Here is a 27,620-nt window from a genome sequence, read left to right as displayed (position 1 = left end):
ACTCCTGAAATGTGACACACTTGGTGCAAGAGCTTTTTAACCTTAACACCTCCAGCCTCTTAGCAGGAGAAAATCTCTATTTACAGGACCACCAACAGCATGGCTAAGCTCAGTGTGCACCCTGTCCCCCTTGCAACCTCCCAGAGCACCCATGGAGAGCACCCTGCAACCACAGCACCCCAAAAAGGATACCAACTCTGTGCCAACCCCTTGTTTTTCCTTCCCTCCCATCCCAGCCAGCTGACAGATGCCAAGACAGAACAGTAGTGTGCATAGCGATTGTGGTTAGATTTTATTGGTTTTTGTTGGTTTTTTGTTTTGTTTTTTTTTTTAACTCATATAATTGTTATAATACAAAATATACAGACTGGAGATGCCAAGCGGGTTGTGGGTCACCATGCCCCGGGGCAGGGGGTCACACCATGCGACCTACAGCGTGAGGGGAGAGGCAGCAGGTGCTCCACATGGCAGCGAACAATGGGTACCCCAGAGAACTGGGAGGAGGGAGAACAGGGCCAAGAGATGGAGGGATAAGGCCCTCCCACCCTCAGGAGACTGCAAGTGGGAGCTCGGCCCCACAGCAAACCTGGGAACGGGTCTGTGAGATGAACAGTGTGTTGAATGAACCTAAAAAACACACCATGTCTGCGAGATAAATAATGTGTCAAATGAGCCTAAAAAACATGTGATTATCTGCAAGGGCTGGGACAGGGATGGTCCCCGTGGGAAGCAGCCCCATAGCTTTGACTCAGAGCCCCAGGGGTTAAATTCTAATGTCTCCAGCCCCAGGGCCTCAGCCTGCGTCTGCCCCAGCACAGGTGCTGATCCCAGACATCACAGCTCAGGCCAGCCCAAACCACCCCTGGCCAGGGATACAGAGAATGGAGCCACAGTCGGGGCTGCCAGGGCTGGGTACATTCCCAATGCCTGTGAGGGGCTTCTGGAGTTGGCATGGGATCATTAGCCCATGGGCATCACTCTCCCAGCTATGACTTGGGAGTGGTATGTGGGCAGGACAAGCCTGCCAGCACACAACCATCTCCAAGGAGATGGTGGTGACAAAAACACCCAGGGTCCCCATCCCCAGGGTCCCCAGGAAGGCTCTCACATGGCCATGCTGGAAAAAGGAGAAGGGTCCCCTGCCCCAAGGTGACCCTCCAGCCTGCCAGCAGCATGGCAGTGACTCCTGTCTAACCCCAGCCTTGACTTTCTCCTCCACGAGCTGCCAGCTCAGCCGTGTCACCAGCACAGGGCTATCCTGTGGGGACACCTCTCTGCCTCATTGCTCATTACCCTGTTCCCAGGGCAGCAGGTGGGCTGGGATGGGCCAGGGCACAGGAGCAAGGCAAGGTCAGCAGCAAATGATGCCAGGAGCATGGCTGTGACCCCTATGGGGCCAGAATGGCCACCAGAGACCAGCCCATCTCCTTCTTCCACATGTCCTCGTACCCTGGCTGTCCCGTCCTCAGGAAGGGTTGGAAAGGGTGTCTCTCCACTGGAGCCTCAAAGTGGATCCCTGGGGTCCCCCTGTGTCAGCACCCCAAACCTAAGGGACAGGGGCTGAGGTTGCAGCTCTTCCAACCCTGCATTGTCCATCCTGGGGGACAAGTGCCACAAATCACCTCAGAGTCCCTCTAGCCACCCCTCTGCCCCTGTCAGAAGAGCCTCATAGTGTAACCGGGATCCCTGGGATCAGGGGATGCTCCCCATAGCTCATGCAGCAATGAACCCCCGGGGCTGCGTTCTCCAGGCACGGCCCCTCTGCCCACCCACTTGCCCAGGACAGGGAGGGTGGCCAGTGGCTCACAGTGGACACACCAGACATCTTCCCACAGCAGGGCACTGCCAGGGCAGGGGAAGAAGCCAAGGCACTGGCTGTGCCTATTGCAAGACTTCACTGGTTTCTAGACAGTGTTGCTGGAGGATTTGGGCTGGAGCTGGGACTGGGGGGCTCCCGGGGCTGGGGAGGATCAGGGTAGGCGAGCTGTGGCTGCACAGGGTGGTGTGCACGGGGAAAACCTCTACTGCAGCCCAAGAATGCATCCTTTCCACCGGGATTGGGTGCAGGGAGGTCCATCCAGGTGAAATTCTCATCCTGTGCCAGCCATGCCCATGCTCCAATATCTGGGAGCACCTGCTTGGGATTCCCGGAGGAAAGCAGAGCTGGGCCAGGGGAAAGGGAAGATCTCGGCACCGACTGCATCTCAGGGAAGGAAGGCCCCTTTCCATGGAGGTGTCTGTGCAGCCAGAGGAGGGGAGTCTCAAAGAAAAAGTCAGGAGAGAGAGGAAGGTTCTGGGCCCAGTTCAGGAGAGCTCATCTGGAGGCAGGTCCGGGAGCTAAATCACGCTGTCGAAGAGCTGCATGGATCGCATGATGTTCTCATCCTGTCAGGATCAGGTGAGAAGCAGGCAAGTTGGTCACAGAACAGCAACCTGGGCAACTCCCCCAAACCTGGCTTTACCCTCATGGCAACTCTGGCACATGGGACAAGAGCCCCAGGGATTACAGGCAGTTTCCAAGCCCTACTGAGATCCATGGCTCTCCTCATCTCTACAAGGATACTGGCATGGGTACAGTTCCCAAAGCACAGCTCCAGCCTTGCCCCTGGGAGCCCTGGCTTCACTCCCTCTCTGCAAGAAGGAAGCAGGAGGGACAAAGGTCCCCAAGGAAGAGGGTGGTGACCTAGCTCAGAGAAGAGTTGCTGGTGACTTTACCTTCTGGCAGGACTCCAGGAACTCCTCGATTGTCACCACACCATCCTTATTCCGGTCCATTTTCTGCAGACAAGCACAGCACAGAGAGCATAGCAGAGACAGCCCCAGCCCTAGGGAGAACCTGGTAGCCCCTGCCCACATCCCACAGGGGCTGGACACAGTGCACCCCTGGCCCCAGGCATGCCCAAGCACCAACAGGACCAGCACAGCCCTGCTTCATCCCCAGAGTGGGGTGTTTTCTACTGCCCCCACTGCAGCTCTGTGCTGGAGCTCTGCTTCCCCAGGTGCTCATGCTTCCTGAGGATGTACTCAGCTCACCTGGAAGAAGTTCTCCACATGCTCCCGGGGTGCTTCCTCCCGCATGGCCGGGTAGGTGTATTTGCCCATCATGTCGTAGATGGACTTCATGATGTCCAGCATTTCCTGATGGGAAAGGGAGTAGGGTTGCAGTGTCAACACGGGGCTCTGCTTCCACCTGGTCCCCAACCCCCACCTTTTTCTTGATGCTCCTGAAGGACCTGTGGAGTGCTCAAATGTGTTTCTGCTGCCTCTGTGCACAGTGTGGGGCCATGTGTGCACGTGCAATGGGGTCCCAAAGCTGCACACCCCTCATCCACCCTCCATCCCAGAGTCACACCAGTGCCAGGGGCCAGGAGGGACATTTGCAAAGCTGAGCTCAGCAAAGGGACATTTGCATAGCTGAGCTCAGCTCAGTTAATTATTGATCCCCTGGGCCCTCCTCCAGAGCTCAGCCGAGTTCTGCCCTTGTCCCTGCCAGGTGCAGACTTGCACTGGCCCTGGGGACCAGTCTGGACCCCCCATCCCACCTCTTTGGTGATGCAGCCATCTTTGTTCAGGTCATAGAGGTTGAAGGCCCAGTTCAGGCGATCATCAATGGTGCCCCGCAGGATGGTGGACAGCCCAGACACAAAGTCCTGCAAGGATGGACAAGGCAGGCAAATGGGAGTTATGGCCACAAAGGGCCTCAGAGACACAGAGTACAGCCCTGCTTGATTCTCCTCCAGAGTAGAACTCAGCCCCAAAGCTGATATGCCCTGGGACTGGGCTGACAAGGCGAAATGTTGGGTATCAAAAAGAGTTGGGGGAGAAAAAATTGCTTAACTCTGTACATTTCCCACACTACTCCCTTGGGCCACAGCAACCAAGAGGACAATGTGTTCAGCCAAAGCCTGAACAAGACCCAGCCATGACTGCGTCTGCCAGTCCGGGTCCCTACACAACCCTACCCAGAAAATACAGAGACCCCCCTTTTTTTTCTTTCCATTGGTTTTCTGTTGCCTCTGGGAATTCAATAAACTCCACTAGGCCTGCCAACTCTTCATCCATCTGCAGCAACAACACTGCTGACCCCAGTCCATGGTCCCTGGAGGGCTGTGCTGACCCCCTTGCCCCGCTGCACCCCATCACCCCCTCCTCGGCCGTAGCTCACCTCAAAGCTGACGGAGCCATCATGGTCGGTGTCAAAGGCGTTGAAGAGGAAGGTGGCGTAGGTGCTGGAGTCTGCAGGGAGGCAGACAGCATGAGGGGGTGCTGGGTGACCCTCTGCCCTGCAGAGGCACCCATGTGTATGGGGACAGGGACGGGGATGGGCACTCACCTCCTTGAGGGAAGAACTGTGAATAGATCTGCTTGAAGTTTTCTTCGTTGACAATGCCACTTGGGCACTCCTGCCAGGGCAAGGTCACAGCGTCACTTCCATATTGCAAAAAAGGGCTGAGTACCCCCTAAAAACCTGTGGCTGCCTTGCCTCGCCCGCCAGCCCTGTGCACCTGGTGGGGTGGCTAGAAAAGCTGGTTAGAGCATCTCCCTGATTTTTTGGGCTGCACCCCTTGATGGAGGGTCTCTGAATCGCAGGCACCCAGGAAGGGGGCCCTCTGCACCCAAGGAAACAGCACAGGATCAGATCACTGAGCTCCTTGGAGGTAAGATCAGGCTGTAGCCTTACATAATCTTTAACCCCAAAAACTTTCACAAACAAAGCAGTACCCCGAGGTGGACACGGCAGCAGAGGTGGGGGCTATCAAAGCTGGTCAAGGAGTACTCACATTCTTGAAGCCTCGGTACAGGACCTGCAGCTCTTTGCGGGTGAACTTGGTCTGCTCCTGGAGCTGCTCCAGCCCCTCGGGGCGGTGGCAGACGGTGGAGAGCTCAAACTCATCCTCAACACTGTCTGCAAGGAACCCAGGGGAAGAGAGGGTGGCTGAGGCCAGCACTTCCTGCCCTATCTTGTCATGCCAGGGGGCAGAGAGGCACCTTGCACAGCACACGCTGTCCTCTCACACCTGCCCAGGTTGACACATTTTTGGGGTGCTCTTCTCAGCCAGAGCTGGGTCTATGCCATAAGAGGACACTCATAGACACCCTGGCTACAGACCAGGGACTGACACTGGGCAATAACTCCCCTCCAGTACAGCCCAGGCTGGGCACAAAAGAAGTGTGAAACCCCCCCCAGTGCTGAAACCCTCCCTGCCTGCCCTTCTCCTCCCACCAGCACAGGTATCTGCCCTGTAGAATTCAGACCCTTGATGTCCTGCAGCACCAGGGCTCACATCCAGTAGGAGAGTTGCCCCTCAGAACCCCCAGCCCCAAAGGCCACCCCCGCCCCAGCCTTTCCAGATTCTTTTCTAACCACTGTGCTCCCACCTTCTTTGACGGCTTCTCTCCACCACCTGCCAAGCTGCACAACCCCTGCCTGCAGCACCAGCACCCCTAGACCCCACTCAGCCAAGAGGGGCACACAGCAGGTACTCCCTCTTCGTGGGACAGTTCAGACCCTGCCCCTCCATACTCACCTTCTCCCAGGGGGGATTGGCTTGCACCGTGGAGCTGGGAGAGATCCTGACCAGGGGCTTGGACTCACCAAGGAACCAAGCACACCCAGTGCAGAGGGTTAAGGGACTCTGCACTCACTCCCTGCTCAGCCTCTCTCATCGCTCCATCACACCTCCATCTCCAGACTGACCCTCAGCTCAGACAAACAACTCCCCACCCCTCAGACCAGTGCCGGGAGGGCCCTGCTGCCCTGAGCCAGCTCCCAAGCGGTCCTCGCCGCTGTGCATCCGTGGGAGCTGCTCCAGGGAGATGAAGAGGGAGAAAATCAGCCTGTGAGCAGGTAACGACAGAGGTGGGTGCAGAGCCCATGGGATCGGACCCCTCCAGGGCAGGGCTGATCCTGACAGCCAGGGCAGGGGAGAGCTGGAGGCGTCCCCTTCCCGCAGGCAGGGCCAGGGCGGAGAGCAGGCAGCAGCACCGCCGGGGACAAACACACACAAAGGCAAGAAGAAGCACTTGCTTTCACTGAGCGAGGGGATGGATTTGGGCCGGCAGCAGGGCAGCAGTTTGAGGAATCGCTGCTTCAGCGCTTTTTTAGTTTGGACTGGCGGGTTGCCTGGAAGAAAGAAGGAGTCACCAAGCAGAAGAATTAACACAGCATCAGCCCCCGGTCCCGACGGGCAGCAGGGCTGGGCACCCGGCGCGGGGTGATCTGAGCAGAGGCAGCACATGCAGCGTGAGGCTGGAGGAGCAGGAAGGTAAAACCCCGCCCAGGCTCTGGTCGACCTTCCTGCTCAGTCCCAGGACAAACCCAGCACTGGAGTATCCATCCTCCAGAACGATGAGGACAACCCTGCTAGGCTACCCACACCCAGCGCCTCCGTACACCCCCATCATACCAGGGTGCACTGGAGACTCCCAGGAGCCCAGAGAGTCAGAAAATGGCAGGGCCAAACTCTGTCCTTTAGCCTTGGGGACAAATACCTGCTCCCTGGGGAACTTCTCCGAGGGGCTCTGCAGGGAGGCAAGGCAGAATGAAACCCAAGAAACAGCCTGTGGCAGAGACAGGGCATTGCATCCTCGCTAAGCTCAGGCTGGGTTTGATCCTGCTGGCACCCAAGGACTGAAGGCAAAGCATGCACTGCACCCCTCATGCAGCCCAGACTGCAGCATGCACCCCCACCCCAGTGCAACACTGGGACCCGAGCCCAGGGACCTGCTTTGAGACAGCCAGGAGGGGAACGGGGCTTTGCCTTGGCCAGGCTACAGGGCTGGGTGAGGGACTCCCCACACCAGCCCGGCCCATGGCCACTGCATCCAAGTCACCCTGCATTAATAGTAGGTCCCCTCACTGTACTGACCCCACTGCCACCCCCTGTTCCCCCGTTTGGACCCCAATGGTTCCACTCAGCCCCATCTCTCCCAGCTGGTGTTGCCCCATGGCTGCAGACCCCCTCCCTCCCTTCCCACAGTGCCTGAAGCCAGCATACTCAGTGCAGGACTAACGCTGCAGGTGGGGAAAGGAGGAGGAGGAGGAGGGAGGGGATGAAGGCCATGCTGGGCTCCAGCCTCTGAGGGGAGGCAGACACCAGCATGGGGACAAATGGGACAAAAGGTGCAAAGTCCCTTTGGGGCTCTGGTTTGTCACTTTGTTTGCTCCAAGCATCCTGTACATCTGCAAGCAGCAGGTCACAATGCCTATGCATCCCAAGCCCTGGTTTTGGGGCTGTTTCTCTAGGGTTCTAGCAAATAGCTGACAGAGAAGCCTTTTCTCAGCCTTGTGGGGCTAAACTGAGCCTCAGATGCCAGGAAAATGGTGTTGCATGGTACCCACCTCCAGGACAGGGACATGGGTCTGCATCCAGCAGCCACTTCTAGGCAGGTTGGCCCCAAAGTGCTCACAGGCAGGACCTGACACCCTCTGAGCTCACACCAAGGCAGCTCCATCATTCTAGGAATGGAGAATGGCTCCAGGACGTCATGGATCCAGCAGGACATCACAAAAAGCCACTCAAAGAGAGCAAACTCTCCCCAGGGATGTGGCATCCCCAGCAAGGTGACAATGAGCTGCAAACCTATAGGGATGAACCAGCACATCACCTGGCATTTATCAGGGGGTGACAGGGGCAAGGGTGAGGACCAGGATCTTGGCACCGGCAGAACAACACAACCTGGCTCCTTTCTGCTCCAAGGTTTGCAGGCAGGTGAGGAACGAGGACTTTTCTTTCCTAGAAGTGGGTATCAGTTGTACATAAATCATGATTTTGTCCTAGCTACCCTTCCAGGGCCTTAATTTGCAGAGGGAAAGGGAAATTGCACCTTTCAGCCTTCCAAGGATGTTCTGGGGCCAGGTCCCTCCAGCAGAGCTGAGCTGTGGGAACAGACCTGACAGGCAGAAGTATCCTCTTTGCTGAGAGGGAAGGGACAGGGTGGGCAGAGCAACACCCAATGCCAGGGTGATGCACCCAGGAGGAGCAGGGCGGGAGGGAAACCACACAGCGAGAGAGATGCAACAGAGAGTAAACTGTGGTTGGACTCACAGGGGCAGCAGGTATAGGCACGTGCAGTAGGTCAGGTCGGGTGCAAGTTACACTTTAGTTTGTTATAAAGAAGGAAAAAGAAAAAAAAAATAAAGAACATGGGCGTTTTCTCAAGGAGGAGACCGAAGGGGGCCCGATTCCAGGGTCCCCAGGGCAGGGGGGGAGCACAATCAGCTCATGCAGCTTAACAACAGGGGAGGGGGGACCAGGACTGGGGTTTTGCTGTCCTGGCTTTAGCGAACACAAGGGCTCTGCTGAGTAGGACACACTACCCTCTTTCTGTCCCCAGCATCCAAACCACAAACAAGTCTGGGAGCTCCTCCTTGCTGGGAAACAGCTCTGCCCAAAGATGAGGAGCAGAGCCCAACCATGTGCTGCCACTCTGGACACAAGGGACATTGCAGCATTGTCCCTGCCAGCGACAGCTCCTTTTCCAGATGCCGCTCTGCTCTCCACCCTCCTGCAAGGGCCATCCAGGGGCCGGCCCAGAACAGAAAGGGCTGGCAGTGTTTTATCTGCGGCGGGAGGGCTGCTGGGTCAAGTGGCTTGTCGCTTCCCATGCATCGCTCTGCAGCTCAGCGACTTCAAAACACACAAACACACACAAGCTGAGACTCCATCCTTAAGTAGCACCAGAAGGGGAAAGGATTTCCCATCCCCACCTCCACACACTGTTGAAATGAATCCCGAAGGCTGGCTCTGAAGGGACCTACAGTGGGTAGATCTCTGCCCCCCAGCAATGATTGCCATCAGGATGGCCACGGACCACTTTGTATCGAGCCACCAGCAGCTGATGTGTCCTTGGAGGTTAACCAGCAGCTGATGTGTCCTTGGAGCCACCAGCAGCTGATGTGTCCTGGATCCATTGGATCCAGGCAATGCCACCCAGTGCTGGGCTGACACCCTGGACCCAAGCCTGGGCCGCTCCATGGTCTCCCCAGAGGAAAAGCAGGAGACAGAGTCAGTCAGGTGCATAACAATGTCCCTGTCCTCCCATAGAGCCACAGCCACAGTGCTCTTCCAGTGACAACTGATGGGGAGACCAACCTACCCCTCCCATACCACCCTCCTGCTAGAATGCACCCTCAATAACAAACCAACAGGCAGTGCCAAAACTGCCCCATCACTCTCAGTAACCTGTCAATAAATGCATGATCATGATGGGTGGAAAATGTGCATCCCACAACAAGACCCCCCCCAGTGTCCCCAGCCCCAGGGCACAGCACTGTTCCAGGAGGGGAGCAGAGCACCAGCAGCTCACCAGTCGTGCAGCACCACAGCCCCTGCCTGGCCCCGTGGGGCAGCACTGGGTCAGCTGGCAAGTCAGGAGGAGCTGGTATCCCAAGGCTGATCTGAACCCAGCTGCCCCTAAAACCTGTGGCTGACAATCATCCCTGTGCAGGGCTCAGCTGCTCAGGGAAGTACCCAGCCTCAGGCAGTGCCATCAGCCACAGCTCTCTGAGCAGGAGGAAGAGCGAGTCTCCCCAGCTGTCCTGGGGAGGTCAGGATGTGTCCCACCAACAGCAGCTCTGCAAATGACCCTCATCAGTCAGCAGAGCCAAGTGTAGCAAAGGTGCCAGACAGTCATCCATCAGAAGAATGAAATCACAGCTGGCATCTCCCAGGGCCAAAGAGTCCCTGTCCTGGGGGTGGGACAGAGCTGGGAGCAGCAAAGCTGCCAAGCAAGCTGCTGTCTGTGGGACAGCAAAGGCTCAGGACCAGGATATTCCCCAGTGCCAGAGGAACAAACAGCTGCACAACCCTTGTGCTGAGCAGTCCCCAGCGGGGTACTGGCCATGGGCCAGAACAGGCCACAGAGTCAAGTGGGGCTCGCAGCACTGCTGTCCCCATTGCCACCCCCAGCCCGTGACAGTGCTCCCAGACGGCCTGGCTGTGCCCAAAGGAGATGCTGCAGAATAGGAATTTCTTCAGACCATACTATGCACAAAATGTTGCAAGCAGGGAATGGGACAGGATACACATCCCAAGAGACAGTGGAGCTCAGGGGCTCCCCAAATGGAGCAGACAAAGTTGCAGGACTGGGACAGCCATATGCATCACCCCGCTGCAAAACCCACACACAGGGACACATGCTGCCCCATCAGCATCTCCTCTGGCAGCAGGAACCAGTACATCCAAGGTGCCAGAGGAGCTACCCAAAAAAATGCCCCAGCAGAGCAGCAGCTCCTCTTGGCTGCAAGCAGTGTGTTCCACAAGAGAGCCAGGGCTCTGCATATCCATTACCCAGATGCCATCATACCCTCCACAGTAAGGCACGGGGACAAAGTGGATGTGCTTCAGCCACACCCCAGCCAGATCCCAGGCAGCTCAGGGACATCCTCCATCAGAAGGAGGTTGAAAGCATCTCCCAGGCACAGCACCCTCCTCTTCTCCCCTCTCTGCTCTACTACTAGTTGCTCCTCTGACCACTCCTGGCCACACACCTCCCATTCCAAAATCTGGCTACCAAAGGGGATGTGATCTGCAGTCCCTTCATTTCACAGCCTCCCCAGTGCCAGCAAGGATGCAGACAAATAAACCCCAAAACACATTCATGCAAAGTCTATTGGCAGCCCTTGTCTGAGCTGGGACTGTCTGTGGCACCGTGGAGCCAGAGGAAACACGGCATCAGCACCATGCAGCTCCCTGCACTCCCACCCTCACCAGGCACAGCCAACAGGTCGTGCATCCATTGCTCTGACATATTTTGGGTCTTCTTCTTTGGCCACATCCAGCCCTATCCTCAGTACCCACTTGCCACTTCAGGAAGCTCAACACCCAGAGCATCCTCTTCCTTCCCCAACCCTGGCACAGCCCCACAGGGAAGGCAAAGGGGCCCTCACCTCTTTTCCCATGTTTTCCCCACAGCCACCAATTCCTGTAGCAGTGAGAAAGCTTTGTCCTGCATGGTGCTGCACCCCACATTCATGGCTCTTTTCTCCCAGCTCACATTATCTCCTCAGCCCCAGTTACCTGCAGTGCTTTTCCCCATCATCTGACAAAGCCCAGCCCTCTGCATTCTGTTGCCCTGAGACTCCAATAGCCCAGACAGTCTCCATCCCCCAGCACCCCACATGTCACTGCATCCCAGTGCCTCAAGACACAGATATCCCCCACCCTAAAGCTCCCAGACCCCTCAAATTTCTAGCATCCTGCACCCCAGGATGCTAGAAAGCACCACACATTCCAATGTCCACAAATATTCCCACCCAATATCCTAACACTCTGAAACACCCCCAGACACCCTCACTTCCCCAGTTCCTTACACCCTAATGCTGCCAGACACTCCGATGCCCCCCCCCAAAAAAAAAAAAAAAAACAAAAACAAGCCCTAAACCACATTAATCCTTCAGAAACCCCCCTAAGCACCCTGCAGCCCTTGAGATAGGAGGAGCACCTCCACATTCCCATCTCCTTGCAACCCCATCCCCATCCCTGTCCCCATCCCACCTCCCCTGGTCAGGTCGATGATGCCCAGAGCATGGAGGATCTTGAGGCTGGAGCAGAGCAGCAGGATGATGCCCACGGTTTGCAGCCCCTGCAGGTCCCAGGGTGCCTCAGCCACCGCCATCCCCCAGACACAGAGCCCCAGCCGGCAGCTGCTCCGGCAGCAACAGACCCAGCAATGCAGGGGAGGGGAGGGCAGGGGAGGAGAGACCTGCCTTGGCCCTCCCTCTTCCTGCCCTGGCACCCTCCGGGGTCCCTCGGGGCACACAGGCTGCAGAGAAGGAGAGCCCACGAAACTGCCCAAGGGACTTGGGGGTCAGCTCTCCTGCAGGGCACCCCTGCACTACACAGCCTGGCACGGGAACCTGCAAAGGGGTGCACAATGGGCACCAGTGGGTGCATGGAGGTGGAGGAGGCTCAGCCACACTGACTTCCACCCCAACAGCAGCACGTGGTGGCACTGGAACTGTGCAGTCTGCTGGGACCCTCGAGTTCATCACACGCTACTGGGATACTGCTGTCACCAGCCCGGGGAGCAGCTCCACCTAGGAAATCCCCTCTGCCCATCACAAACCACCAAACTTTCCCCCCAACAGTGTCCCACCTTGCATGGCACAAGTTTCCTGCCTTGGAATTCAGCTTTGTCCACTGAACACCTCCACAGACATCTGCAACCCTAATCTCCTCCCTTTTCTTCTGCATCTCTGCACCAGCAAGTCAGTCACAGCCACAGCTGGGCCTGCCAGCCCGGGGTGGGTTGCTTGCTGCTGGAGAGAAACCTGCTCCACAGGGTGCAAATGTGCTCCACAGGGTGCTGGAGGGAGGGCGGCATGTCAGGGACAGCCAGGATGGGTGCTCCCCACAGCCCACCCAGCATCCTGCTTTGAGGGCAGCAGGAGAGACTCCAGCCTGGCAGCAGTAGTTATTAGAAGGTGGCTTTCAGTTGTCTATGCATCTCTCACCTAACAGCTGCTTCTGATGTGGCCACTTCCTGCCCCAACAGTAGAACAAGCCCCAGGGCAGGCACCCATGGGGGAATGAGACATTCTCCTGTATCCCTGGGAGGGGATGCTCTAGCCAAGCATGGCACATCTGACATCCCGATAACAGCACTCCAGGGACCATGGACTCCATACTCCCTAGAGCCCAGTCCAGGGCACTTCTACTCCCACCTGCGCCCAGTTCTGGGGTCTAATGCTGCTCCTCACAGGGGAGAGGTGAAGGACATCCCAATGAGCTCCCACAGCACCCTGCAGCCCAGCATAACCTTGTGCTAGAGAGTCACAGCTTCTCCCACTGGACTTGAAGGTTTCACCCTCCACCAACAGAGCAGGACCATAAAGAAGGGCAGTCTATTCTAACAGGCTGCTTTGCTCTCTACATTTCTTGCTTTTTCTCCAGCCTGTGGTTCTCTCACCTCCCTGTGGCTGAGTGATCTCCTGAGCCCCTCCGTCTGCTGGCTCAGAGCTCATCTTGGAACAGAGTGGGGGCCCTTTTCATGTCCAGCTGGATCTCCTTGCTCCCCTCTCCAGGCATATCAGCAGCAGTAAGAGCAAATCAGGCCAGAGGGAATTGGGAAGGAAGCAATGTGAAAAGTGATTAACACAAGGCCGGAGGGAGAAGAGATTCAACAAGCTAATTAGGTCTGGCTGGGCTGAGCAGGACATGTCACCATGCAGCAGCAGGGGCACAGGGTGCACTACAGGTACTGGGGACCTTGGGGAGCTCAGGGCTGCTGGGAGAGCCAACCCTGCCCAGCCAGCTGACAAACCTGCTAGCCCATGGAAGGGCAAGGGTTAAATCCAGTGCAGATTGGGGAATGTCTGGTTTAGCCCAGCCCAGGGAACCCCAAACTACAACCTGGAGTGCCTGCAGCTATCCTAGGCTAGATTTCCATGCTCCAAGGTCTACTGCCCTGCAGCAAGCTCACCTTGACCTCTGGGATCTGTCAAACCCACCAGGCTGGACGATACCCTGAGCCCAGGGACCAAAGCATCACACCCCAAGGGGCCAGTGCCTCCTGCAGCCAAGACACAGCACTCCTGCCAAAGAGGTTCCTGGAAAGCGGGAGGAATCAGGGCTTGGCACAGGACTTGGCTCTCACCAGCACCATGGGGATGCTTGCTTTCTCCACTCTCCAGAGGGGCCTTCATCCTGAGCCAGCCATGAGGAGGGGTCCATTCTGCTCACTGCCACCACCCTTCTGCCTGGCACCTTTTGGGGTGCCGGTGGCACCCAGGCATGCTGCTCCCCCCTCCTGTTTCTCCCCAGATTCCGGAAGGGTTTGGCAACCTCCCAGCCCTGCTTCTCTCTCCATATCCCGAGCTCTACAGCAGCAGCAGCCCCCAGGGAAGGCAGAGGCCAGTACACCCTATGTTGGGGGTCTCCAAGACACCCCCAGTCCTGTCTGCCCCCCAGCACGTACCCTGAACAGCCAAGGCAGGAACAGCCCTGGGCGGGCACCAATTATCCTGCCGACAGCAATCTGCCACTTCATTTAATATTAATCTGTGGCTGGGCTATGCGGGTGGCTCTCCCGCCTCTTCCCTCTTCCCAGCCGGGACCGATTGCTCTGCGCTGAATTATTGATGCTGCACTTCAAGAGGCAAAATTGATAGCGTTTCTCTCCACCTGCCCCATCCTGAGCGCTTGGCCAAAGCGAGATCTCAGCAGAGGTCTGAGAGCCTCCTGCATGGGTCTGCCAGGAGATCTTCAGGGCTGGGGATAGCCATGATGGCACAGGGCAGAGGTGGGATGACACAATCCATCATTGATTATCCAGCTGGTAAACAACGTCAGTTCCAGCATTGATCACCTTGAAGATCCTGGAGCACAGTGCTATCATGGGGATGCTCCACTGCTGCTGCCAGACAGTGGCTGTGCCCGTGCCACCAAGGCTGTGGCAAGGTCCCAGGGGGTACAGTGCCAAGCAGACAGTACAAGGGGTTGCAGACAGTCAGCACTTCTGTCCAAGCCCTTTTTCAGGGAAGTGCCAGCTCCAAATGAAGGATGGGTCCTTGGGGCCTCATCCAGCTGAGTTTGGGAACCAACAAGCCTGGAATTTCCCCAGGATCTCATTGCAAGATGCTCCCACTGAACCCTTCCCCCAGATTTAGAGGGTTGGCTTGGTCCCCTCTGGAGCTGCTCCGTTCCCAGGCCGTCACTGTGGTGGCACAGCACGACCTGGGCAGAGAAACAGCCACAGGCAGGGGACCAGCAGGGATAGGGCAGGGAGGGCATGGGCCAGGAGCAGGGGAAGCACCTCCGGCAGCATTGATGGCTCCAGAGCAGGTGGCAGAGCCCTGGGTCCATTAGCAGACCCAAGCCATTAGTGTTTGGTTTCAGGCTCTTTGCGGTCTCTGGGCTGTCACTGTTGACCGAGCCATGGCTTGTAAACAACCCCTGAAGGGGACACAGAATTTACCAGCTCCAGACACTGCCTGGGACCTTCCCTGGAGAGCAAAATCCTTCCTGCTGCCTCTCAAGTCAAAAGGGGTAGCAACCTATGCAACAGCACCTCACCTCCATCCCAAACCTCTGCTGTTCACACACAGGACTCTTTGTACAGAGCCCAGGGCTCAGCTTAACCTCAGCCAATTTCTTCCCCTTAAGCAACACATTTCCTTCTCCTCTGGGCACCTTCAGGCAATGGGAGCAATTGCTGGCAATCCAGGGCACCTGGATCCCATTCCCACCCTCACAGCTGGGACGCATCTCCAGCCAAGCCTGAGGGAACTGCAGCTTCTCAGCACGGGAATATGGGTGGAGTGGGACAGGCATGGCCCTCTTCCTTCTGGAGGGGTGACAGATGACCAGGACGAGGCTGGACACCCCATCTCCAGCATCCTGCTCTGGCCCATGCTAGGGAAAGTCAGTTGCAGATGGACAAGGAGTGTGCCCCGGGAAACAGAGGAGCCACACGAGGCCCCCTGCCTTGTCCTGAGCCCCTCGGCAGTGTTGCTGCAGGGGCTGGGGGCTCTCTGTCTCCCCTCTTTCCACCACACCTGGGAGCTGCAGAACAGCTGCAATCAGTGCCACTGATTTTGGTCCAAAGCTTCGAGCAGCTACACAGGGAAGCAAGAGCACTGGGAAGGGGGAAAGCAGGGTCTGAGGGAGGCACCCCCAAATTACCAGCAGCTGGGGAGGGGGAATCCACCCTGGGCACAGTCAGCATGCCCTCCCCCTCGGCACTCAGAAGGCAAGATGTCTGACAGGTTAGCTCCTGCCTCAGTTTCCCTCCTGGTATGATCCACCTAGGAGTGCTGCTGCTGGAACACAGGGACTTAGCAAGTAGTTGAATAGTAATGAAAACTTCCACCCACCTTTCCTGTCCTGCGATCAGGTTCACAGGATCAGAGGGAGAGATCCTCCTGATCTGTTCCCTCCCTCCCTCCCTCCCTATCCCCAGGCATAGCCAACCCGTAGGTGCAGCCTCGGGGTGCTGCCTGCTTCACTGCTTGTGGAGGCAAGCATTCACCACTACACCCAGCCCGTGTGGACCCAGCGCTGGAGAAGCACAGCAGAGTATCTCAGGGCCCCAGCGGAGCAGGGACACTGTCTGTCTCCTCCTCACCCTGTGCATGCCCCGATGCCAGGGGCCAGGCAGGCTGTGGCATCCTTCAGAGAGGTGTGTGCAGGCATGGGCAGCGGCTGGGCAGGGCTGGGGGACCCTTCACACAGCCATCACCCTGGGAGTCCAGGGAGCACCCAGCCAAGCAGTCCCGACCTCCCTCCCACCATGCACAAAGCAGAGTCCCCTGGGCAGATCCAGACTCTGCCAAATGTGTCCCGTGCACAGCACTCAGCACCTCACACAGCCCATCCATAGCTGGAGAGCTCCCTCTGTGTCCCCCACCCCGCCCAAGGGCCACAGGGAGCCTTGGGGAGAGCCAGGAGCAGGGAGCCCAGCATGCACCCATCCTGCCTGAGCCTGGCTGCTGTGCAGACTGGTGCCGAGTCCAGCACCTCACGTGCAGGGTGAGGTGACCATGGACTCTGGTAACACCTTGCTCCTGTGGAGGTCCTGGAAAACACCCTCGTGCCCACATACACGGTCACTCACAGTCCCAGCCCCCAGCACACATCAAAGTCACCACCATACAGCAGACACCTTGCCAGCCCGGTCCCCTCCCTACATCCCCAGCCACTGGGACAGGTAGGATACTCTGCTCCTTGCAACCTACACCCCTACAAGCAGCCAACGGACACCAGGACTCTCTCATGGATGCAGCAGCCTTGGAGCATCCTTGGGGGCAGCTCTGGACACCCACCACCTGCCCCTCACGTCCCGGAGGTGACAGCACTGCCCACACCCGTTACCTTCCAAGGACACAGGCTCGAAGAGGCCAAATTGCTCCAGCACCTTGACGAAGAGGACCAAGACCACCAGCACTGCAATCATCTCAAGGCCTTCCAGGTTCATGGTGGGGGTGTCTCATGGCCCCTTACTCCTCCACCCCTCCCTACCACAGTCCTTGAGCCCCCTCACCCAGCACCTCAGCCGCCAGACCACGCATCCCCAGGGACCAGGGCCTGTGTCCCTGGTGGGGGTTCGGCTGTCACCTCCTACTCAGGGGCACCTGCCATCAGCCATGGGCGAGCGAGGGGTCAGCGCAGGGCTGTGGCAGGAGGCTCAGCGAGCCACGGCTGAGAGCCCAGGCAGAGCAGGGCTGTGCCTGTGAGCAAGAGTGGAGAGAGGCCAAGTGGAGGCGTGGGGGGTGGCGGGGATGGGGGGGTCGGAGGGGGAAAGAAGGCATGCCCTCCCATTCCAATGACACCACCTCCATCGATTTGCTTAATGCAGTTGCTAAGGAAACGGGCCACAGATATTAAAAGGCACTCGGTTCCCAGGGGGGGACACGGGGAGGGGCAGGACGCTGGGCACTGGCAAAACATCCAGGATGGGGATGACTCAGATTTGTCCTCTGTGCCCCAGACATGTGTCTGCCCCATGGGGACCAACTTGGCTAAACACCTCAACATCTCCCTCCTGAGGAGTGTCTGGGGCAACAATTCCATCTGCCCCATTTCTGAGCAGGCAGATGGATCCACCTGTTTTGCTGGGAACACCAAAGGAAGATGGGGAGCAGGTCAGGGAGAACAGGCTGGGAGCAGAGGCTGTGATGCAGGATTCCCAGGACACTGCCAGACCCCTAAATTGTGCAGCAATAGCAGGAGAGGAGGAGAAGCAGGGGCGAGGGACCCAGCCAAGGTCACGCAGAAGATGGAAACAGAGGGTGAACCTGTGCATCTGTGTGCCTCGAGCACACATCCACACACAGCCAGTGGGGCTAAATTTGGCTCTTTTCTAACAGCATTTCAGCCCCTGCCTGGCTGTTTGATCACAGGGATCACTGGGGATCCAGGTACCTGTGGTCACTGCCTGTCACCAGGGCTCAGCACCCCTTGGGGTGCCCATCACTTCCCCAAGGGATGGCACCAGCACTGCCCATCTCCAGGCAGACAATTCCCCATATGGCACATGATGCAAGACCAGTCCTAACTCCAGCACTGGTGTGCTAAGCAGGGAGCAGGGCTGCCTCACTGCCACTGCTGCCTTCCAGCCCTCCCAGTTCACCCCAGGAGCAAGGCCAGCTACGGATGGGGTCACCATATCCAGGCTATGGAGCAGACCCCCAGCAAAAGCTCCCAGCAGGGCTGCCTCACACCAACCTCCCAGGAAGCCCCATCTCCAACCCACTAGGCTGCAGGTTTGTCCCCTGGCAGGGGATGGGGAGGGCTGGTGTCTCAGTCCCAGGTCATGGCATAGCCTGGCTATCTAGTGGCTCCATGCCACTGGGCTTAGCATCTCCTGCCCACGTGGGGCACGCTCCCAAGGTTGTTCTAACACCAGCAGAAGATGCCAGAGATGCATCAGAGGCATCTTGGGGAAAGAGCTGAAAGCCTTCCCTGGGGAAACATTCCCCAGGCTGGAAGTTTTCAGACCTCACATTTCCTTTTCTTGGAAAGAGCTGAGTTTCCAGGCACTGAGCCTGGATTTCATGTGTCTGCTTCCCAGTTTTGCCCTCAAGTCAATCCCTCAGGGCTGGGGTGGCACAGACCTGTTGCACGCTTGCAGGAAGTTTCCCACTGATGTCAACTGTGTTTTTAAAGCCACTTTTCTTGCTGAGCCCCAGTTACAACCCATTCTCTCCTCAAGCCTCCAGCTGCTTCCGGCACTGATGCCTGTCCTGCAAGCCATGAGTCTATTTTTACAATCCAGTTTTGGCCAGACGTAGAGGGAAAGGAGCTCTTCCAGCCTGATCCAGAGGGTTTAGAGCAGTTTCTCTGCAAAGGGAACATGCTGAACCCATGTGAATGGACTGTCATCAGCCCCTCATGTCTCTGGCAGCATCGTGGGATGCTGGGGCTGAAGCAGTGGCAGGTCAGTCACCAAGTGACAGCTTCTCCACCTGCCCTTGTGCCTCCCCCGTGTCAGCCATCCTTCCCAGCAGAGCAGTGATAATCCTCCCACTGCCTGTCGTGTCAGGATTACACATTGCCATGCTGGAGCCATTAAAAAAACACTCCATTGTTTGCTACCAGCATGACACAGAATCCCACCAGGACCAGCACAGGCACCTGGCACTGGTGCCATGTCCCAGTGCCACACACTGTGCCCAGCTCCCAGCACCCCCAGACTCCCCAGAGTTTCTTGCCCAGAGCATATTCCTTTCAACCAAGGGCAGCTCCAGATGGGCTAGGTGTGACGAAGGACCACCCCTTCACCTCACCAAGGTGCCCAGGGATGTTACTCCATCTGGAGCTGCTCCCAGGATGGAGGAGACACGTGAGGCCACATGTGGGATGTCACCAATGGAGCCAGACCCACAGCTGCCTGCAAGGGATGCTCAAGAGCACACGTACCCCACCAGAAGTGTGGGACAGGGTTTTGCCCCCCATCCGACTGAGGGGCATCACTCCCAGGGGTGCTCCCTGCCCCTGCAGCCAGTCAGCATTCGGCCGTGCTGTGGGAAGTGCCTCAAGGCTCTGGCTGAGCTGTGCAGAGGGGTCTCACAGATGGATGGAGCAATGCACACCCCGGGCAGGAGAGGCTGTGCACGTCCCCAGACACGCAATGCCAGTTTCACCCCTCCTGCCCTGCTCCTTGCCTCGGGGTCTCACCCTGCAAACCCCCGGCACTCACATCCCACTGCAGCGGGGCTTGGAGAGACCCTTCACTGGGGAAACTGGGACCCCCACCACATCCCAGAGCTCCCCAACACACCAGCTGAGGACCAAAGATGTGGGTCACGCCCAAAGGGACCCAGAGCCCCAAAACACAGACTGAGGCCCGAGCATGAGCTCTGGGCACCCTACAAGAATGGGAAGCTCCGGAGAGTCCATCTGCATCCCCATCTCACAGCGAGGGGCAGCAGCACCTAGACACTGGCAGCGTGGTGGACCCTAGAGCAGCACTGGATCCAGCCCTGAGCCACAGCTCGGATCCAGCCCTCAGCCCCAGCTCAGCCCCAGGGCTGCCACCAGCTGCTCTCACACACAGCAGAGCAGGACCACGGCCAGGAGGAGCTAATGAAGTGACTGAGGAGATGGAGGTCTCCCAGGGAGGCAGAGAGGGAGTCCCCAATGCACCTCTCCCACACAAGCATCTGGCCCACCTCACCACTTGGTTTGTGGAAGCGGCTGTGCCACCCTGTCCCCCCATGTCCCCAGCCCCGTACCTTCAATGCCGCTGATGATTTTGAAGCAGCGGGTGGTGAACCAATAGGAGATGAGGAGGAGGATGGCAATCAGGGAGGCATAGAGCAGGCTGTCGTTGTGCAGGGATGTCCTCTCCATGGCTCCATCCCCTGTGCCCGCTCACGCCCCCAGCCAGCCCCAGTGTGCTATCTGGGGCAGCCCTGTCCCGGCAGTCCCCCGCCAGAGGAGCCGGCCACCGCGGGCAGGGAGGCGGGGGGCCGCACGGGCAGGCAGGCAGGTAATTGGGAGCGTTGTGTGAGAGCCAGGCTCCCAAACCAATTACCTTAATTGTGCTCAGACAGCACATGGCAAACAGTTAAAAATAACCCTCCTGGCCCGGGGGGAGAGTGGCACCATCAGCCAGGAGAAGGAGGCAGGGGGCAGAGAACAGACGGGGCTGGGGCTCCGTTACACATGCGGCTGTGTCTCAGTGCCCTGGGGCCAGCAAGGCATCACCACAGCCCAAGGGCTTCTCTGAGCTCCCTGATGATCTTGGGATCCTCGGGGCTCAGCTCCTTGCTGCCTCACCACAGGTGAAGCTGGGAGTCCTGGAAAAGGGGCTCCCTAGGGAATGATGCTGCCAGGATCTCTGCTGATGCCTGTGTCCGTCCTTGCTCCAGACACGAGGGCTTGAAGGAAGGTGTCTCTGCAGTTCTGCCATCCTGGAGAGCTGGGTCTGGCATCTTGTTCCCTGTGTCCCACAACAGCACCTCCCCAGGGATGTCTGCAATCGGCATCTGTTTCTCTCAGCCTGGAGTCAGAGCCAACCAGCCTGGTTCCTGCTTGTGGTGCCAGGTGCATTTAGTGCCACTGTAGGTTTGGGCACACTCACTCACAGATCCCAAACCCCACTGGATTAGCTGCACCCATGCCTGAGACACTTCTGCCCCTGCACAGCACTTGGCCCCCTCTGCTGTCCCATGGGACATTCAGCTGAGGAAGACACCAGACCCAAGTGTTTCATCCCAAGCCCTCTTTGCATACGAGATGTCCCATCCCCACCTGCACCCACAGCCAGGGGTTGTGGCCACCCCAGTGTGTGAGGAGTACAGCATTGCCCCAGCTGTGCCCCTTTCAGGGAGCAGAATCCAAGCATGCAGATCCGTCCCTCCCTCCCTCGCTTCTCCCTCCCCCGAGATCAACGGCTCTGAGGATCCACAGGTGACACAGGACAAGATGGCAAAGTGGCCTGGCACGTGCCCATGGCTCAGCACCGGGGAGAGCAGCGGGCCCTGTAACATGGCCCCAGGACCAGGCTGGCACTGAGCCCATGCCGCGTGTCCCACTTCGGGCTGTGACACTAACAGCACAAAGCATCCCCACCCAGCACCCCTGCCCCGGCTCTCCAGCACTGCCGGCAGCACAGCCCTGCCACACTGCTAAATTTAAACACCCCGCCAGCCACCTGCTGGGTGGTGTATAAATAACCCCTGGAGTTGGGTTTCTTGCCCGAAAAGCAGCTCCATGCACACAGCATGCCACAAGCACACCCAGAGCCATCGGGTAGCTGGGCCCTGTCTCCATCCTCCCAGCACTACCAGCAGCTGGGGATGGGGAACTGTCCCCCACAGCAGGATGGAGCAGATGGGGACAGAGCAGGGCAATCATCTATTGCCAAGGGACCCGTCTCTTCAGGAGGGGACCATGCACCTTGACTGTGGCCAGGATCTACCCTCCTTGAGAGCCACCCCTGTGGCTACCCCTAAAGTGTTCTTCACTCAATGCAGCAGGGTGTTAGGACACTACTTCCACAAAATGTGCCACAGGACCTTCTGGGCCACAATGAGGTGATGGTCCCTGGACACACCTGGGCAGCTGCTGCCCAGGTCTCTTGGGTGCTCCTGACCTGCCGGGGGGCCAGCCTGATGGATAGGAATTTCTCCTTTTTTTTTTGGTTCTCGGGGCCATCATCCATTAGGGAGAGTTAAATTTAGGTTAAAGCTGATCCCTTATTACCTTGCTGCTAATCAGAGCGCGAGCAGATTATTAATAAGCACATTAAAATATTGGTGAAATGCTATTTTTGGGAGCTGAAGTCACAGTTTTAATCTGGTTAATTGATTGAGTCATTTCTCTTTGCCCTCTCTGGCAACCCGTCCTTGGCCAGCCCCACAGGGCACCCAGCCAGGGGGCCCCTTGCCCCAGGCCCACCTGGTCAAGCACCCACTGCCTTCTGCAGTGAGCTCCAGGAGACCTCCTTCACCTCTGCAGGAAGGACAGGGGGTCACTGCCCCCCAAAAGGGAATGATGTGGTAGGATAACAGCCAGAGAGGGGTCAGCATCTTGGTGACCCAAGGATCAGAGCAGCAGCTGAGGAGGGGGGGAGCTGCAGAGGGGAGAAGGCTGTGCAAGCCCCACATCCCACACCCAACTCAGAGCTGTTCGGCTTTGGGTTTCACCCCACTTTGGCTTGTCTCAGAGCTTGGGAGGACACCAAGAAGACAGTGAGGGTAGTAAGTGCCCCACGGCCAGCTCTGTGCCATCCCAATCCCATGCACACCCAGCAGGGCTGTAGGGAAAGCCCTTGGTCCTGTGCAGCACCACACATGGTCACTCCTGAAACCCAGTCCCAGGGGACAGCTGCTACAGTCCCAATGCCACAGCACCCAGGTGTAAAGCCCGAGACACTGGGAGAAGGACCTGCAGGATGTCCTTGCAGGTGATGGGGTTTGGGAGCATCCCAAGGTCCCACTCCCTCTTTGCTCCATCACCTGCAGCCCTGCCCCTCATGCCCTGGGCTGGACTCAGCTGACTCATCCTCTGCCCCCTCCAGTCCAGGCAAGTTGGCTGGTGCCCAATGGAGCCAGCTAGCGGGGATGGACCTGGCACTGCCTGCGGCACACCCAGCCTCCAGAGCCTGGCATGCTGCTGGCCTTGGGGGATGTCCCCTGCTTTGACCGGCAGCCTCCGTCCCAGGGCTTGGGTCCCTCTGGGCAGGAAGGTAGCATGCCAGCCAGGCACGGCTCACAGGTCAAATACTGCTCCCACATCCCGGCCTCCCGGGTGCCAAGTGCTCCATGCTATTCCTGCATTTCTCTGGCCCCAAGAACAGGCACAGGATGTAGAGACCCAGGGGTTTCCCCAGGCAAGGAGGGAACAAAACCTGGGAGGGGTTTTCCAGGCAGGCTGAGTCCTGGCAGAAGCAGTGCAAGTCCCAGCCCTGCTCCGAGGCGTGACGCTGCCACACTGGCCTAACAAGGCTCTCCCTGCACTCACAGTACAATGCATCCCTTCCCAGCACTGCTGGGGCTCAGAGGGGCAGCTCAGTGTCCTCAGCAGGGTAAGGCCATGGGGATGCCAACTTTGGCCCTGCACAGGGACGCAGGGACAGGGGTGGGGGTGGAGCGCCCAGATTCCCAGCACACACAGGCCCATGATGACCTCCCCAGGATATGCCCATTGGGTTTAGGAGGCAGTGCTGGGTTCACACCCAGAAGATGAGGTTCTGGGCAGCTGGCAGGGCAGTGCAGGGGCTGGCACAGGGGTGAGGGTCCTGCCATGGCAGTGACATCAAACCAGGAGCACATAGCAGGCAGCTCTGTCCCCAGGACCAAGCATCCCGGGACAAAAGCACCAGTAGATGCAGGCACCAGGGTGTGTCCCTGCCCTGGCTCATGGGGCACACCCAGGGCTTCTTTGTCCAGCTAGATAGAGGGCATGGCTCCAGCCCCAGAGGAGTCAGATTCCTTGACATGTCAGGAGCCATCAGACCAGCTGCAGTTTATCTGTACAGCAGTTCTTTCATGCTCCACTTTGCATCAGTCCCCTCCCTAAATAAAACATTCCCCTCACCCCAGGTCCACAGGGGGCCTTCAGGGGCTTTTGTTGCCTCCTGGAACCATCTTCAGTTTTGCTCCACACGGAGCTCAGTGCAACCCCTCCACCTGCATTTCTAAGCAGCATTTCTCCCCTCCAGAATAACCCACAGCGCTCACCACACAGACATCCCCAGTCACAGAGCAGAGACCCCGTGTCCCCCAGGACGGTGCTTACCTTGGGAGAGAGTCCCGGTGACAAACTGGTAGAAGAAGCGGATCACCCGGCCCAGCTGCCTCTTGCAGCGCTGCTGGCAGTGGCTCATGGCTCCAGCTCCCAGCGCTGGGGAGGGACCCAGCCGCACCCCCTCCCGGCCGCCAAACAGCCCCCCAGCCCCTCCGAGCAGCGGGCGATGCCCGGGGCAGGACTGAGCCTTTCTGCCCGGAGCGAGCCCGCGGGCATCGGCGTCGGCTCCGGGCCGGCGGAGCGGGCAGCGGCGGCGCCCGGCAGCGCGGCAGCCGCCGGCCCCGCTCCCCGGCGGCGGGCAGCGGCAAGTTTTGCGCGGGGATGCTCCGCTGCAGGTGGGCAGCGGGACGCAGAGCTCGGCGGCGGTGCCCCTCCCGGGGCTCGAGCTCACGAGAGCCGGCCGCTGAGAGGGAGCGGGATGGCCGCGTTGTCCCCCCGGGCCGTGCCCTCCCGCCGGCCCCCTCCGCGCCGCAAAGTTGCGGGGAGCGGCGGGGAGCAGCGTCAGGGTGATGTGGGGTGCCGGGGAGGCCAGCGGTGCCAGCCGGCCCTCAGGCAGAAGCGGATGGACGCCTCCCTGGCTGGCAGAGCCTCGGGTTGCCCCTGGCTCCTGATCCGCCCCTTGGCACCGGCTCGACCCGGCACTTCACGCCCCGGCTGGCCGGGAACCAGAGGCAGGTTGGTATGGCAACCCGCAGACTCCACAGGTCCCGCTGACCAATGAGGCACCGCTGCATCCCAGGGCCGCCTCTCTCCAAGAGCAGGCAAGGATGCTCCTTCCGGAGGGAAGCCGGCACCGAGAGCATCCTGCATCCTTGAGCAGGAGCCATCCACTCCCACAATCAAGTGTTGTGAGCATCCTGCATCCCCGGGCATCGGTCCTTCATCACTGCAAGTGTCCTGCAGCTCCAAGCAGCCACTTCTGCTGGCTCCACACAGGGGAGGAGACAAGGATGGATGCAAGGATAGGAGGAAGAGGAGTCAGACTCTGTGACCACCCAGGCTAAGAGCTGCTCACTCCAAAGCTCAGCCTGGCAGCAAGTTGCTGACTTGCACAATATGTCAGAGCCAGACTGGAGTGTGGTGGCAGTGGGATTTCCCTGCTCTCAGAGCCAGCCTGAGACGATCTGTGCAGACTCGAGACAACATCCCTTCCCCTAGGACCATTTTCCCAGCTGTATTACATCTCTACAGTGCATTCACACCCCACAGCAGCAGGATTCTATCAGTTCTGGATCCATCCAGACTCTATAATCTCATAAATTTCATCTCTTATTAATAGGGAAGGAAGTGAACAAAAAGGGACCTGATGGAAATTACAGCTTCTGTTCCCTCAGGGATGGAAAAGAGGGTGGAGCCATGATACAGCCAGGAACAGCCAGACTGTCCAGTCCCTACCAACACCTCTAGGAGTCCAAAGGGAAGGGAAGAGCACCACCACTTCCCACCAACCCTGTACTGGTGTTGGCAAAGGGGAGCCTCACCTCCTGCTCCCCAAAAGAACGGCCATCCCCTCCAAGCCAAGCCCCCTCTGTCTGCCCCCCTCTCTCATGCAGGCTATCACCCTGCAAAAGGGGGCCAGCTGCCCAACAGTGTCCCCACACCACAGCATGACAGTGTCCCAGGGGGAGGGGACCTGCAGCAAGGGATGCTGCACTGGCCACTGCACAGCTGAGCCAGGTTTGGAGAGACCCTAAACAAGGCACAACACACAGCACAGCAGGGACATACAACCCTTTAATAATACATCCACAAAGCCCCAGGCCAGGGAAGGGCTGCAAGGGACATCAACCTCACAAGAGGAAGGGGCCAGTCCAGGCGAGCTGAGGCAGACTGGGCAGCTCAGCAGACAGAGACACAGATGTAGAGACAATCTGTGAATGCAATACCTGGACCGAATCTACCCCTGTGAACCACTTGCCCCCAGCTGAAAGTTCAGAGATTGGGGAGTCAGCAGTGCCCAGTCTACTTCTGACACCTTCTGGGAACAGGGGTGGGGTTTAGGACCCTCATCCAGGTCTGCAGTACCCAGGAGCTCTGCTGCTGGCTCAACCCCACAACACAAACACATTGGGACAGTTTTTTGCAGTGATCAGGTCCCATGAGCTGTGTGATACAAGGCCAGATCCTGTAAATGCACGGTGTCCCCAGCGCTGCGGGGACCAGCCAGCACAAACCAGAGCAAGGCAGCTGCAGCATGCCAAAGGCCCGCGGGACACAGGACAGGCGACAGAACAGCCACAGGAGGGTGCCAGAGCCCACAGTACGTGGCAGCATACAAAGTTTGCAGATCCATCCCGAGCCCTGCCATCCAGCTCCCTGGCAGCAAGTTTCCACCTGACAGGGAAAGTTGCTCCATCCCAGCGTGTCCCGGGTGGGTGAGACATGCACGTGCCACCCTGTTCACCCTGTTCGTGATGGTCATGGGGGACAGGGGACCTCCTGTCCCTTCCAGATCAGCAGATGTTGGCCACCCTGGTCACCGACTCTGCTCCTCCCTGGAAAGCCAAGTAGGAATTCAGCACAAATCAAAAGCAAGCCACAAGGCAGGGCTGTTGAGCCCACCCTTACACAACTTTTCTTGCTAAAGACCTCACCTGGGTCACATCCACCCACAGATGCCACTGCAGGATGCATCCTGCCAGCCGCCTGCCCCACAACCCAGCCTGTGGTTCTCCCAGACCTGCTCCCAGCTTAAGAAGGCCACTGGTTCTCCTGCCCTGCCCCAGCTGCAGCCCCAGGTGAGCTCCATTGCCCACAGTGCCTCACTGGGGGACAAAGGACTTCATCTCCCAAAAAGATAAGAGTCAGCCTGTGTCCCCAGAGCATCTGCTGGGCCCCCGAAGGGGACATGCTGCTGCTGGAGCTGCAGCAATGGGAAAGAGGAAGACTGTGGCTCCAGGCTCTGGCTCCAGCTCCAGCAGGTGGTCCCCCCATGTGCTTTGACCCTGGCAAAGAGATACTGCCCACACCTCCTAATGCCGAGCCTGTACCGGGGACCAGCCTGGCTTAGGGGATAAAGGGCAAATTCAGAGCGACTGAAGACCAACACTGTCCTGCACTTCCCTGCCCAGTCCCATGCCTGCCTGCTGGCTGTGCTGGGACACCTCCAGCTTGGAAGCACAGGAGCCGGGACGGGCAGTACAGGCCATGCGACACACCTGTGATGTCATGGGTGGGGACACGGACAGCCCACGCTCCCTGCCCTGTGCTCCATGTCCCTCACTCCCTGTCCCTCTCTCCGTGCCCCTCTCTCCCTGCCCCTCTCTCCCTGCCCCTCGCTCCCTGCCCCTCGCTCCGTGCCCCTCGCTCCGTGCCCCTCTCTCCCTGCCCTGTGCTCCATGTCCCTCGCTCCGGGTCCCTCGCTCCGCGGGGCCGCGGTGCCGCCGCCTGACGCTGAGAGGAGCCCCGGTACAGCGCAGCAGA

General features: G+C 58.5%; 1 protein-coding gene across 5 annotated transcripts in view; it reads right to left on the bottom strand.

The window, feature by feature from the left end:
- Positions 1 to 264: 264 nt before the first annotated feature.
- The window catches only part of KCNIP2 (potassium voltage-gated channel interacting protein 2), a 44,442-nt gene continuing 17,086 nt past the window's right edge, over positions 265 to 27,620 (bottom strand). For 2 of the 5 annotated variants that reach the window (XM_038140907.1, XM_038140906.1), the window contains exons 2-9: positions 6,029 to 6,124; positions 4,782 to 4,906; positions 4,334 to 4,403; positions 4,166 to 4,236; positions 3,543 to 3,650; positions 3,034 to 3,138; positions 2,716 to 2,778; positions 265 to 2,385 (exon numbers count right to left, since the gene is read on the bottom strand). In XM_038140907.1, the coding sequence (XP_037996835.1) occupies positions 2,338 to 2,385; positions 2,716 to 2,778; positions 3,034 to 3,138; positions 3,543 to 3,650; positions 4,166 to 4,236; positions 4,334 to 4,403; positions 4,782 to 4,906; positions 6,029 to 6,124 (686 nt within the window). In that variant the 3' untranslated portion in view covers positions 265 to 2,337. Of the gene's footprint in view, positions 2,386 to 2,715; positions 2,779 to 3,033; positions 3,139 to 3,542; positions 3,651 to 4,165; positions 4,237 to 4,333; positions 4,404 to 4,781; positions 4,907 to 6,028; positions 6,125 to 11,498; positions 15,394 to 16,814; positions 16,918 to 27,620 lie in introns of those variants that run through there. The other 3 variants (XM_038140910.1, XM_038140908.1, XM_038140909.1) reach the window with 3 other exon arrangements.

The sequence above is a fragment of the Motacilla alba genome, chromosome 6 (assembly GCF_015832195.1).
Source record: "Motacilla alba alba isolate MOTALB_02 chromosome 6, Motacilla_alba_V1.0_pri, whole genome shotgun sequence".
NCBI classification, from domain to species: Eukaryota; Metazoa; Chordata; class Aves; order Passeriformes; family Motacillidae; genus Motacilla; species Motacilla alba.
Note: the sequence above shows the minus strand (reverse complement) of the source record. Positions and strands in the feature narration are given on the sequence as shown.